Here is a 14,555-nt window from a genome sequence, read left to right as displayed (position 1 = left end):
AGATAGTGTCTCAAGTGATGTGGATCTTCTGAAATAAGTCCTCTGTCGGGGTCACTGTATCAAGTTCTGCTCCTTAATTGTATTTATTTTGGCCTACAGACAGAGCCATTCTATAATAAATGTAACCCTGTTTTTCCTCTGAAAAGTCCCTTGAAATATTTTTTTAAGGTAGAAATGCAAATATTTTTTTTACACCTTGAGGCAATAATTTAGTTATGATATTTGCAGTTTGGTGCACTCAAGAAACAATATGTCAGGTATTTGGCTGTTTCAGCAATGCATCAAATGGAACATTTCATTACACAGCAATCACAAGATTCGGGCAGATATAATTAATATCATGAACAACTTTGTGATCTTTGCTGAAATAAAAAGAAAAAAACTACTTGTCTGTTGATTTGAACAATGCTAGACTGCTCAACATGTGTCAGCAGGAGAACAGTAAGAGTTTTTGAGTGAAGTTTTGGCATTAGCTTATGTTTCTCTTGCACTTACAAAACAAAGATAATATTCCCCAAGTGCATCTAACTTGTTCCTTAAATATGAGACTAACTGTCAGTGACACTTCCCCCCCTGTGCTGCTTGACCACGGATTTCAGTGAACCACATTCACACGAAAAGTTGGCAGGGAAACTATGTTTTATAGTTTATGATGCATTTTCACATTGCAGTTTTGGCAGTGTTGCTATAAAAAACTACTCCATATTTAAATATAATGCAGTGTATGCACACAGCCAAGAACAAGCACACACAGACAGAACATGTCCTCTGAGCAAGTGTCAGCATTGTTGCTTTCTGGACATTGATTTCTCAGTGGTTTGTTTTGAAAAAAGATAATTATGCATGTGAGTGGTGTAGACTTAGAGTAAAGCCCCAAATTATTCATGCCCATGCCAAATTTTGATTTATGGTGACTTTTTTTTTTTTTTTTTAAAGCAATAGTGTTCTTTTGGCTAGAAATGACATTTTGTTGGAGATGTTAATCATTGTTTTTGTTTATGTCTGTGTTTTTGTACATTTTACAAATAAAATCCAAGGTCCAAAATTTCTTTCTAAGCAATCAGCAGCAAAGCTTTGCATGTCAGTCAAACAGCTAGTCTTTCTGTAAGTCTCCACGTCGCTTCTGTTTAACTGCTCTTTATGATGATCTCCAGGTCTCTGAGGTTGAAGTCTTCCTTACTATCACTCTGGTCTTCAGTTCTGGATGGTTATCTGGATTCCAGTCTGGACTGTATGTTTCAGCTCATCATCTTGAGATCTTCAATGCTGCCCAAGGTTTTTCTGCTGTTTTCTGCTTTCTGACTTACTGAAGCTTTCCTCCACAATCTTAATGTCATCATAATGCCATTTATTTGATGAGGCTGCCTGGTCTATCACCTGAAAAACACTGCAGTAGCACTGCATTCCCACCACCATGCCTAACCCTAAGGAAGGTGTTCTTAGCATTGATTGCTTCTGCTTTTTTTTTTTTTGTCAAACCATGGTTACTTTCCTGTGTCCATACAACTCCATTCTAATTGCTTCTGACCATGGAAATGACAACCAAAAGCTTTCTTCTTTGTCCAGGGGAACTTTTGTGTGTCTGTCTTGGTGAAATAGAGTCCTCCTTTGTCATTGTCCACGGAGACCAACCTTGTTCAGTGTCTGTTGTAGTGTCTGTTTGAGAATTTGCTAGCAGAATTGTTCAGATTCATCAAGATGGTCTTAGTGGTGATATTTGGATTCTTCCTTTTAAAGAGGGAATCTTTACTTGTCTTTTAGAATATGTTAAGAAATTTTCATTTAAGTGTCATTGAAACTGCTTTGCTAAACTGCATATAAAATACACCATAATATTGTAGTTCTTCGCTATTTATGAGGTGAATCCTGTAAATGTACTTATCATGTAATAATTCAGAGCAAAGCAAACAGCCAGGCTGTGTTGTTGTGTTGACTGACAGATAAAGACACTACATTAATTAATACATTATAGAAATGTCACTGTGAACTAAAAAAAAAAAAGAATTTGAGAACAACTGATGGAATTACATAAAAATGACAGAAAAGCAACAAACTGTTTCATTGCTATATATTGCATCTTTATTCATTCACAATACATTATTTCATAATGTCCGGATTATTATTTTTTTTTTTAACCCTCTGAGCCTCCAAACCTCCATTAATTTGGACAGTAGAACATTAAAAATTGCTACCTGTACCCATGACAAGTGTGCTAATCAGATTTCGAGCCAAAAATGTATCATAAGACACTAAAACAATGCAAGACTAACATTCAGATGAAAAATAAAGGAAAAGTCTGAACCCCTGACCCCCAGTGAGGGTACCTGGTGGCTCTGTTATGCTGTGAGGACATTTTGCTGCCATGGTTTAGGTCCATTCATCAGGACAGCACGTTGGCTGTTGTTTTAAATGTGCTATACAAATAATGGTGACTTGTCTTGACTTGACTGTTATGGTCTTGTGCGTGAACAATTCTGCTTTTGTTGCATTTTGAATTTGTAGTTTGTTTGTTTGTTTTTGTTTTAACTTCATCTTACTTGTTGTTATGTTTCAGGGTATCCTGCTTTTGTGCTGTCTGCCAAAACATGTTGTTTTTAAAAGTGTAAAAATAAAATATTAATTCTTCTTCTTTTTACTGTTTGGCAACAAAACAAAACAAAACAAAACAAAACAAAACAAAACAAAACAAAACAAAAATGATGATTTCACAAAATAAAGTAATGCTTAGATTTGTGAGCAATTAACCATATGCCAAACGAACACTAATTATATCTTTAGAGATGTACTACTTAGAAATACACACCCACATTAATCGTGTCTCGGATAAAACAGAACGTTGTGTTTCTCGATCCGTCCTGGTGGTGGCGCTGTGCCAGAGCGCACTCAGCCCTCACACAGGTTGCCGCTCTTTAATGAACCCTCCTCTGCTGCTACTATTTGCTCTCTTCCCATTGGTCGGTCTCACAGCCACTTCCTGCTACGTAATGCTTTTGCGAAGAGTCCGGTTTGGTTTACGGATGCTGAGGAGGCTCGTCGGGACTCTCACTGTAAACTCACAAACGGTTCTGGTCGGTTCTGGTAGCAGCCTGTAAACAGTCAGCCGGTCAGACATGGCCCAGTGCTCCGAGCCTGCTACCGTCAGCTCCGCGGTGAACGGAGAGCTGAAGAGGGAAAGGAAGGTGGCCGTTATCACCGGCATCACCGGCCAGGTAACGTTACTGAAGCACTCAACCTGTGTCTACGTTAGCTGCACTGTGGGATCAACTTGTTCAAAGCCAAAGTCACAAAATTGTGCTTTCTCGTGTTTTTTTTTTTTTTCTAGGCACAGTTTTTGTCGCTGCTACTTCTGAACATATATTTCCACGTTGTTCTTGAGGAGTGTCAGATGTTTTGTTGAAAGCTGCTGGTGTCAGTTACCCATGTGTCAGGTCACTGTGAAACCTAAACTACATCTTTTGCATGTCTTTTGTCTGTGGCATTGCTGATGTGCTAAACCTTTTGAAATGGGGGAGATTAAGCCTGGAGCTGGAATTAGCTTTATGTTTTCACCTCATGTTTCAAGGGAAAGGGATTTTCCAAAATCTCCTTCCTCTTGTCATTTTAGACATCTACCCCTGAGACTGCTGTAAAATCTCCAGGTTACACATTCGCCACCTTTCCATGAAGTGAGGTTTTGTCCTGTAAAATTCTGTGAGGAGCAGCTAAACAGGAACAAATAAGTCCATAAGTACACATAAGATTGTTCTGTCAAAAATGTCCTTGTTCTGCTCAGGACACCACCTCGTTGAGGCGTCACACTGTGTCCGTCCAGTTACTTTCTTTTGGCTGCAGGTTCTGTGTCAGTCTTACGTTGTTCAGCAGTTTGTTTTCAGAGTTCTTCCATGTAGCTTTCATCCCTCCAGTCTTTAGGAGTCTGTATAAGAGCTCTAGCTAAATCACAGGTAAACCTCAATCGTACACACGTTAACTGATAAAAACGTGGAAAGACATTACTTACTACTACTTGTTACACATACTACTACTACTACTACTACTGCATTGCAACAAAAGTAGTGTATACATGGTTGGTCACAACTAATTGGTTGTATGTGGCTGAATGGACGCACTGTTAAAATATGTGTGGAAACAACAGCTTTAGAGAAATGGTTCTGCAAAGTCTCACAGTTGCTTTTGGTTCTCTAAAATCATTGCCTTTCTAAAATAACAAAAACTAAACATTCTAACTTTCCTGAAGGTAAGATGTTTTCCACACTGTTGTATTAGATTGCAGTGGTTTTAATTAGCTGTACCTAATAAACTGACAACTAAGTGTAGGTATTTGTTGTGTTGGTTTGTTGATAGTGTGTTGTCTCTGTGTTGCCTGCACTCCTGCATCTCGTCTGTATTTGTAATCATTCTGGGACATCATCATGTTGTTGTTGACATTGATATGTGTGTGGTGGAGATCCTTGCAGAATTCAGAGCAGTGTGTCTTTTATTTTGGAGTCAGGAACTTGGGCGTGAATTTGACAGTGTGCGGTGCAAGTTCAAAGTGGACGAAGGTGTTGCCTGAATTGTTGAAATATCATGATGACTATGTCAGCAATTTCCCTGATGTTTATCTGACGATCCTGTTCTGTTTGTTCAATTTCTTGGAGATGTTTGATGATCCAGTGCTGTTTTGCATATTTACAAACAAGCATGCCAGTGATTATCATCTTGTCCAACTCATCGCTTCATCTCCATAGGCTTCCGTAAAGCATATCTAGTCTGTTTGAGTTTAAAACAATTTTTTGATGTTCACTCTCCATTTTGGGATATTTCATGATGTTGCAGATACACACTAAAACCCCGTAACATTTGGCTTGTTCATCATGAGATGTGATATAACAGGTTGCCACATGACTTTAAAACATTAACGTTTTTGTCGGTAACACCAAAACGCTGAGCTTAAAGTTGCTTTAAATTGCCAAAGTTCCAAAAACCTTTTCGCGTATTGTCCAAAAGGAACTGCTAATTACATTTTTAAACTAACAAGCGCAAAAGTTTTGTTTTCAAAAAAGTGGAGGGGTAGGAAATTTCTGAGGAGTGTTATGCAAGTGCAAAGGGGATATTGAGTACAGGATTGATTGTTTGCCAGTGACTGACCAGCTAACTAACAGCGGTGGAATGTGATGACCAGAATATAGAATCCAATGGAAAATTCATTAAAATAGCTGTCTTTTCCCAACAATCTGTTGCCACAATAACCAATATGAAGTAGCTCGTAGTAGGTATTGTGTTCTGTGTAATAGTCTCTATTGTCATTGTTCTTAACCTCTGAGTTGCAAACTCTCGGTCAAAAGGGGATGTTAAAGGTAAAGACCTAACCTTACTGGTACTCTTGTACAGACTGAATGACGTGAGCATGGTGAGTGTTGACACTGTTAGAGTGATGATATTATCACGATGCTATCATGTTACTCCTATGGCTTTAATATTGCATATTTTATCCTAGCAGGTTGGGAAGTGATGTCATCACCATTGTGTGAACAGGAAAAGACCCATAACTCAGTCTTTCATGAAAAACAGACAAACAATATCCCATTCTATATTCTAGTCAGAGACGGGGATTAGATATTGTTGATTTGAGGGTGTCCAGTTTAACATAGTAAATGTTTATTGGTTTGCAGTTGCGCAAAAAATGTAAATCAATGATTCATCAGTTGGCTTTTGCATAATTTTTTAATGTTTTCGTTTCTCAAGTTGAATGCAGTTAGTTGTATGGTAGATTTAATTAACTTGTAATTATGTAGTAACTATATCATAATAACTATTATAATTATTATTGTTTTATTTCTCGTAGGCATGTTGGTAAAGCTTACTGATTGAATTTTGCTGTCTTCTGTTTACTGTAATATTAATATGTGTCAGTTTCTACACAGAAAAAATTAATCTCTATATTATGTCATTACAATTTCTTAACACACATGGGCAGAATCACATGAATCGATAAGTTCATAATTCATTCAAAGGATGAATACAAATTCATGATATTATATGAATTAAATAGGCATGATTAGTTTCTGCACTCAATCCTTTCTTTCAAGTTAATTACACAGAATTGATCCTCTATATGGCAATTTAGACAGTCTATATTATATACCAGGGCATCTTAAACCTGTTATTCAAAGGTTCACATCCGATTTTTGTTGGACGTCAGAGGTCCAAAATGAATGGGGATTAAAAAGAAAACGACAAAAAAACCCAAAAATTTATTTAACTCACATCTTTTCTTTAAACAGCATACATTAAAATTCAAGCCTGTTTCCCTGCAATCAGTTGCTTCAGTGCTAACCCTTGAATTCTGATGCATGATTATACCACAACTGTCACATACCGGGTAATTGGGCCAAAGCAAAACTGAGGGAGACATGACTGTTATGACAGTTATGGTCCTCAGACCTATTTTTATAACCACACTACACGTGTTGTACAAATTGAGTTAACAAGACACATTCTGTTCCTGTGATTTAGGAGCTAATAGCAAATTTTCTGGTGTGACGGTAATTTATGAAATCCAAAGCAACAATACACAACACTCTCACCAAAAGTGAACAATTGGGAAATAAGCCATATTACCACCACATTCATCTGGACAAGATTGCTGTGAATATCCTCTACCTATACTTTATATTACACTGATTAGCTACAACATCAAAACCACCTGCCTAATATTGTGTAGCCCCCGGCTCTGCTGCCAAAATAGCTCAGAACCATCAGAACATGGACGTGGAACCGCTGGGGTTGTCCTGGGTTGTCTGGCACCAGAACATTGACAGTAGATCCTTTAGGTCTTGAAGGTTGTGGGGTGGTGCCTCAGTGGATCAGGCTTGTCCGGCGCATTCTGCTGATGCTGATTGGATTGGAATCCAGGGAGATTGGAGGCAAAGGCCAGTGCCTTGGGCTCTTTGTTGTGTTTCTCAAGCCATTCCTGAGTAGTGTTTTCAGTGTGGCATCAGAGTGCATCGTGCAGCTGGAGGAGGCTGCTTCTGTTGTGGATTGCTGTTGCCATGGGGTGTGTGCTTGGTTTGCAATAGTATGGACAGTGTGTCAGTGTAATATCCACATTAATGCAGGACTCAAATTTTCTAAGCAGCACATTGCATTGCAACAAGATGATCGGTGCTGTTTATTTCACTTGCCAGGCATTTGTTACACATTCCATTCCAATTACTTTAGTTATAAATGTAACTAAAATTCCATGAACTGTTTAAAATGGTTTTATCAGTTTATTTTGGGAATAAAAGTTAAAATAGAATTAGATATGCCATGAGAGAAGCTCTTATCCATATTGTCCATATTCCCTGATCTTTGAATCACAATACGTGCAGTTTAAGTAGCAGTCGTGGAAATAATGTTAGCACAACTCTTCCACGTGACCTTTCTACAGTAAAGAAGTGCTCTGGTCTTGAGAAACCTTAATGTCCTGAAAGACTAGAATAGACGTTTTTGTTTTTACGACATTGCTCAAGCAAGTGCAGTAATAAAAACCTATCCAAGGCATTTATAGCCTTGGTTCTGTTTGTGCATGTATTCATAATTATGTGGATATTTGTATGGACTTGTGTTGTTATGCACACACAGAAGAGTAATGTCTGTCTCTGCAAGATGATTTGCATCAGAGCAAATAAGCAGCAGGGAATAAGCAGAAGCTTAAGGAATATTTCATGGTTCGAGGTAAAAGTTGTCAGTTAACCAGAATGCAGCCCTGGAGAGACAACTGTCGAAGGTCTTGGAAAGTCATTTTCAACATCTCACATTCCTTTGTCAGGCAGCACTTTCCAAAGCTCCATCTCCCCTTGCCCTCTTTAACTGAAAAAAAGAATAACAGTGTTAATTCATTTTTATTTTGCCGGTCATGGCGTTACTGTTGAATACCAAAAGCCTATGCAGGAGGCAGGCAGGCATCTGGATACACCATCTCAGAAGTCACTAGCCAGGCCACAGGGGTCACAGTGATGCCATAAATCACCTGCCTAACTACTGTTCATAAATTTCAGGGAAGCATGCTGCTCAGTCTGAATATTTCTGACTGCTGTCTCAGTGTGAAGTATTGGGGTGAGAGGGTGTGAGTTATGGGAGACCACCTGAGTGCCAAGGCAAAGCTGCAGAGCTGGGCAGGGGCTCTGGCTGATAGTGCTGTTTTACGAGCCAGGGTTACGAGGAGGACAGGTTTACCCTTACTGTGACAGTAAAACTTTTCTTTGGCTTTTAGGTTCACACTTCTTTCTTCAACTCCTCTGGCTGGCAAATCAACGCTGCATTGCAATATGACCCCTTGAGTTGTTTGATGTTCATCCTACAAGCCTCTTTTCTTCATCCTGTGTTGGCGTTTAATACACTCTCATTCCTTCCTCGCCTCCTTCCCCTGACTCCACTGTTAGCAGCACAGCATAGAGTCTGAGTGAGCGCCAGCAATAATAATCATAAAGCTAAGAATCCGTGCACACATCTCCTCTGTCGCTCATAATGGCTGCTGATGGCTCCTTAAAGGCTGATTCCTCCTCTGAACGAAGTCTGGCAACCTGTGTTTATACAGGAAAAGAGATGTAAGTTCAGCTGCAGTTAGTTGTAAAAAGCTGAATTAATTTTTAGTTAACAAGGGAACTGCTCATGCTCAGATTTTGCAGTTGACTTTATGAACCAACACATGATATGATGTTAATAATGATGATGCCGTGGTGGTAAGATGATTGCAAAACATTGCAAGACAGTCCTCGTTCACATATTTTAATGTTTGTGTATTGCTTAAGAGCCAAAGTCTTTTCAAAAACTGACCACTGAGGAACAAAAGAGATGAATCTTTTGGATTAAAGGAATGATATATCCTTCATGCGCCATCACTATAAACTGTGATATTGGTGCTGGAGTCGTGCAGCAGTGTAAACTAAATTTATTATTACATTTAATCTTTATCAGAAATGCTGACTGAAGTCAGTAGAAAGTAAGCATCTCCCTGTTGAACCTTAGGATGTTTTATTGCTCTCTGATAAGGCTTATGGTAAAGTAACTCTACCTCTCTGCTAGGCCTGCTAGGTTTGGCTACTGTGAATCCACTGGCATACAGTGCATGCACAGATCAGTCACAGCAATAAAACAACAATTATTTGCACCCTGTGCTTCTGAAGCGTCTCTGACCTGTAGGAGCAGGACTCAGGACCTTGAGAGGTGTCCTGTGGTTTTAGGCACTGGGATGTTGGCAGTGGATCCTTTGGGTACTGTTGGTTGTGGGGTGGAGACTGTTCTGGCACATCCGGCAGATGCTGATCTGATTGGGATCTAGGGAGTTTAGAGCTGTGGGCTCTTCGTTGCGTTACTTTGGTTGTTCCTGAGGAGTTTTTATGGTGTGGCATGACACATTGTCCTGCTTCAGGAGGCTCCTGCTATTGTGGGGTGTTGTTATCATGCAGGGCTGGTAGATTGGTAGTATGTGTCACACTAACATCCACATGAATGCCAGGACTCAGGGTTTCCAAGCAGACCACTGCATTGTAAGAAGATCCATCCATCCATCCATCCATCCATCCATCCATCCATCCATTATCTATGCACTGCTTAATCCTCACTAGGGTCGCGGGGGGTTAGGGTTAGGGGCTGGAGTCTATCCCAGCTGACTTAGGGCGAAGGCAGGGGACACCCTGGACAGGTCACCAGTGTATCACAGGGCTCATTGTAAGGAGATTATCAATGTTATTAACTTCACCTGTCAACTGGTTTCATGTTGTTGTAGTACATTAGATCGCTTTTTCCTCTTCATAGTACTTTGTTGCACTCTACATCCAGAGGGTTGAATCAGTGAAGTGACCTCAGTAATACCATGGCCATGGGAAGTCCTTGTTTCTAATGTAACTGTATAGGCATACCACATACTTCCAGTCAAAAGTTCAGTCAGTAATTGGTGTGTAAGAAATGTGAAACTACATGTAACTGCAGTCAACAGCACTCCTGCATGTGGATATTTTAGCAGTTAATGCACACTGGTAGAACTAGCTTGGGTTAAATGACATGCCAGATAACACGGTCAAACAAGGCCCACTGTGGCTGTCTTTTGCAAAGAAAGAAAAGTGTTTAGCAGTGAAATGATTTGTTGAGAAATTAGTTAAAGGTTTGACAGTTTGGACAAAACATTCTCTGGCTGGAGCTACTCAAATATGAGGAATTTCTGTTTTATGCCAGTGTTTAATCATTCTGTGATATGAATATCTTTGAGTTTTATCTTGGTGGCATGTCATGTTTTGCTCAGCCAAAACAAACAACCTGGAGACATTGCTGTTGGCTTTTTGGAACCAGGGAGTTTTTTTTATTTTATTTATTTTTTGTTATATTGTTGAAAAAAAGCTGAAGCTAAAGAAACTGACAGATTCAGTAATAATGGAATAATTGTTAGTTGCATCTCTAAATTTCCATTGTAGTTGTATCTGCAGTGTGCACTCTGTATGACGCTGCTTCAGTGCTTGTCATTCCTGAATTGTGTTGATTCCAACAAGTTCTGTTGTTTGTTTCAGCAACACGCCATGAGTAGTCCTGAAGTAGAGGAGAGAGATTCAGGCTGCTCCGCACACCAAATGTTCCTACTTAATGCTGTGTGTGTGTTCAAGTATGAGCGCAACCTTGTGTGTGTGTTGTGGTCTGTGATTACAGCTTCATTACAGCATATCAGGCCTAATTGCAGACCAGTGGTGTGTTTGGCAGCTTCTGCCTGTGGTCTAAAGAAAACACATTAAAGTGATTCATTTATAGCTTGTACACAATGACAAGTAAATGCATCCATGGCCTCTGTGTTTATATAAATACGGACTTCGTGCCTGCAGGCACGCAGACTAAGCTCTTTAAATTTTGGATTGTGCCAGAAGCGTTTTGGTCTTTTCTGCTTAATGTTGGGCAGATAAATTCAAGCTAATTGGGTATCAAAGGTCACAGAGCTGTCCTTGTCATACTACTTGTCAAGACCTCAGTATTTCACGTCACCTCACTGTTTCGCCAGCAGGGGGTACCAAACTCACAGTGGTGGTGTTAATTCAAAGACATCACACACCCTTACTGTCTGCTCTCTGGTATCAGCAATGTCAGCGGCTGTTAATGTTCTTCTTGATTAAATAAGTTCCACTCTTTACTGCAGTTTATGTATCAAGAAAGACCAAAAGACCAATGTTCTAATGCTGAAAATGACACAAATGTAAATGTCTGTCCTTCATAATAGCAAACTGAATATCTTTGAGTTTTAGACTCTTGTTGAATGGTCAGCTTGGCCTGTTGGAAATTATAATGGGTCTTTATTATGTCGTTGTTGATTTCATTGGAATAGAATAGAATAAAATAGTTCTTTATTGTCACTGTGGGAGCAGTGCTGAAAAGGCCGTGTTACAGCAGTGAAATATTGTTGTAGCATCCTTTTGTGGTAGCAATGCACAAGTAAAATATAAAATAACATGAAAGGAAAGACAAATATTTATATATGAAGTATAAAATGTAAAATATTAAAGCAAGGGAGGTATTTACAGTACACACTACAGCAGACAGTATTTACAACATTGTAAGTGGCATGTGCAAATTCTAATCCAGTGCAAATTGTTGTCCTGAGGTATGTGCAAGGGGGGGATCAGTTCTGGGTTGGTTGAGGAGTTGGGTGCAGTGAGGGGTTCGGTGGGGGTGAGGGTGGGGCGATGGCTCTCACAGCATGCGGGTAGAAGCTGTGTTTGAAACGGTTTGTTTTAGTCTTCATTGTTCGATATATTTTACCAGAGGGTAGAGGGGAGAACAGGGGGTGTCCACTGTCCAGGGTGAGTGGGGTCCTTTTGCAATGAATGTGGCCTTCTTCTGAAGTCGCCTGGTGTAGCTGTCTTTCAGGAGAGGTAGTGTGGTCCCAACAGTTCTCTCAGCTGCTCTTACCACCCGCTGCAGGTTCCTCCTGTCCTGGAGACCAGGAGACCATTGGAGACCAGATGCTTAATCTGGAGAAATAATCAGATTTATCAATAATGAATTTAACATGTAACGTACAATCAGTCAGGGTTTTCATGTAAGTGAAAGTGACCCAGTGACAGTAGAGGAAGAGCTATGTGAGTAAAAATACTGCATGAAAGTACCTCATCATACAAATGTTAGAAAAACATTCCTTACAGTCATTTCTGCTCAACAGACTGATTTAATGGGAAGACCAACGTTTGAAACTTTAGCTGTTTTTTTTTCCATTGTGTGCATATCTCTACCTGATGAGATTTTATTGTTTAACTGTCAACTTTTTGTTCACAAAGATTTTGTTTTGCCTTTGAAAAGAATTTATTTGGCTAATAAATAACTTGATTCACTTCACCTCTGTAGGTGGCAGGTATCTTCTAACTTTTTCCGTACAGCTTACAGCACTGTGCAAAGGTTTTGGTGTCCACATTTCTATGACTGTAAAAAGCTGAGCAAGTAAAACATGACTTGATTTCCAAAAGGCATAAAGTTAAAGGTGACACATGTCTTTATTATTTTTGGCAAGATTTTTATGCTGTGTTTTTAGTCCATTTAGTCCATTTTGTTTGTCCATCTGCCCCATTTCCCATGAATGTGATATCTCCTAAATGCCTGAAAGGAATTTCTTCAAACTTGGGATCAGCGTTCACTTAAACTTGAGAATAAACTGACTGGATTTTTGTTGTTCACTGTGACCTCACAAAACATGTTCTTATTGGCGACAAGAATAACTGTGCAAATTTTGACAAAGTGTGATAGAAATAGTAAAAGCTGATAGTATAACATAATGAAGTGGTGACAAAAGGTACAAAGTTAAATCTGGACAGACATAAATGTAAACTGCAACTTGACTTGCTGGCACGCAACCCCTGTATTTATATTTTTTAATTTTTTCCGTCATCAACAGTGAGAAAGTAAGAAAAGAGGAAAAAGGCCCAAAGCAAAAGTTTGCCCCTCGTGCATAGCCAGTATTTCGATTAACAAGTATCACAGCTTATAAGTGTCATTTGTTGCCAGCTTCTTATTATTTGAGGGATTTTTGCCCATTCTTGCAAAGGCTACTGGTTCTACTAGATCGTTTGGCTGTCTTGCAGACACTGCTTTCTTGAGGTCTATCCACAGATTTTCGATGATACTTGGGTCATTTTCCTGCGAACTGAAATCACTTTTTTGTAACCTAATAATGGAAACTAAAGGAGCAAAATTGTCTTTGTATGTCGGGTTAGAATTCTGAACTTGTTTACTTTTATCCTATTTAAAATTTTAACTGTACCTCTGTGTTCTAGGAGATTATATTTCTGTACTTCTCTGCACTGCACAAGCAACACATCAGCAGAGGAAATGTTTTTAAGGTGAAAGAGCATAAACTGAATTGCTTTCCTGTGAGAAACCGTCACATAGCCTCTCACACACACATGTGCACACAGCAGTACCACCTTCTGAGGCATATCCAGCCTCGTAATGAAACCACACAATGATGATGTGATAATGATGATGATGATGATGGGAATGCTGATTGGAGCTAATGATAGTACTCCTGGAGTTGTTCTGATGAACGAACATTGTTAACATTTTTCAGACACATGGATTGATTTAATCTAACATCGGCAACAGATTTAAGAATTTAGTTTTTGTTCTTTGCCCTGATATAATAATAATAAGGGCGTTCAGAAAAATAGAGAAAACAAATATATAGGGATGTGTAATGATATCAGTGTCATTATCAGTATCAGCCGATAAAGCTTGAAAATGAAATATATCAGCAACAGTTCAAAATGAACATTGAAAGGCAGTTTATGCCTGTTAGGCTGAAAGTGTACCGATTTATTGAAAATGTTACAACGCGTCAATTTGTGCATGTAGTTGAAATGGTCTTCTTATTTTGCCCAATAAATGTGTCATGTCGTCCCCTGCCCGTGTGCCATCACAATAAGAATAGGCATACTAATATGTTAATTGTATGACAGAAGAGGCCTAATGTTCTCTGCAGTTAAATAGAAAAAAATGTGCGCAAGTCAGTTTCACGCATTATTACACATACATAAAAAACATGAAATGCACATAAAGCTGTAAAACTACACTCAAAATAAATAACAAACACATCCTTTCACAAGAATATTTGAATAATTATGAAGTATGCGTTTGTATATTATTGGTTTTACTAACAGTGTGATTGCAACTGTGTTTGTGCAAACCACGTATACCCACGGGCTAAATGAATGTTTCATTACAGAAGATATCGATAATTATTGGTACTTGTTAGTAACTTATTTTTCAATACCACCAGGAGAAAAAAGTTTATTTTGATTTTAGCCATCTTATTTGGTCCAGTTTGGTCTATTTATTGCAGATAATAACAGGGCACCTGCAAAGTAGTGCATTCTGGTAGACCTGTAAAGAATCCCCAGCGAGAGCAACAGAGAGTGAAGTGGTCCATAAACAAGTGATACGATAAGCTTAGGGGATTTTCATACAACCGAAATTTGTGTTTGGATTATGACATGTCATTGTCATGTTATTGCCCAGGCCTTCCCATGGATGTGCACATACATACATACATACATACATACATACAT

At 39.0% G+C, this 14,555-nt stretch overlaps 1 protein-coding gene across 1 annotated transcript in view; it reads left to right on the top strand.

Annotated features, from left to right (window-relative positions):
- The first annotated feature begins 3,003 nt into the window (after positions 1 to 3,003).
- The window catches only part of gmds (GDP-mannose 4,6-dehydratase), a 190,412-nt gene continuing 178,860 nt past the window's right edge, over positions 3,004 to 14,555 (top strand). The window contains exon 1 of the mRNA XM_008278193.1: positions 3,004 to 3,209. Within this exon, the coding sequence (XP_008276415.1) occupies positions 3,111 to 3,209 (99 nt within the window). The 5' untranslated portion in view covers positions 3,004 to 3,110. The remainder of the gene's footprint in view (positions 3,210 to 14,555) is intronic.

Source organism: Stegastes partitus, unplaced genomic scaffold (genome assembly GCF_000690725.1).
Source record: "Stegastes partitus isolate 25-593 unplaced genomic scaffold, Stegastes_partitus-1.0.2 Scaffold118, whole genome shotgun sequence".
NCBI classification, from domain to species: Eukaryota; Metazoa; Chordata; class Actinopteri; family Pomacentridae; genus Stegastes; species Stegastes partitus.
Note: the sequence above shows the minus strand (reverse complement) of the source record. Positions and strands in the feature narration are given on the sequence as shown.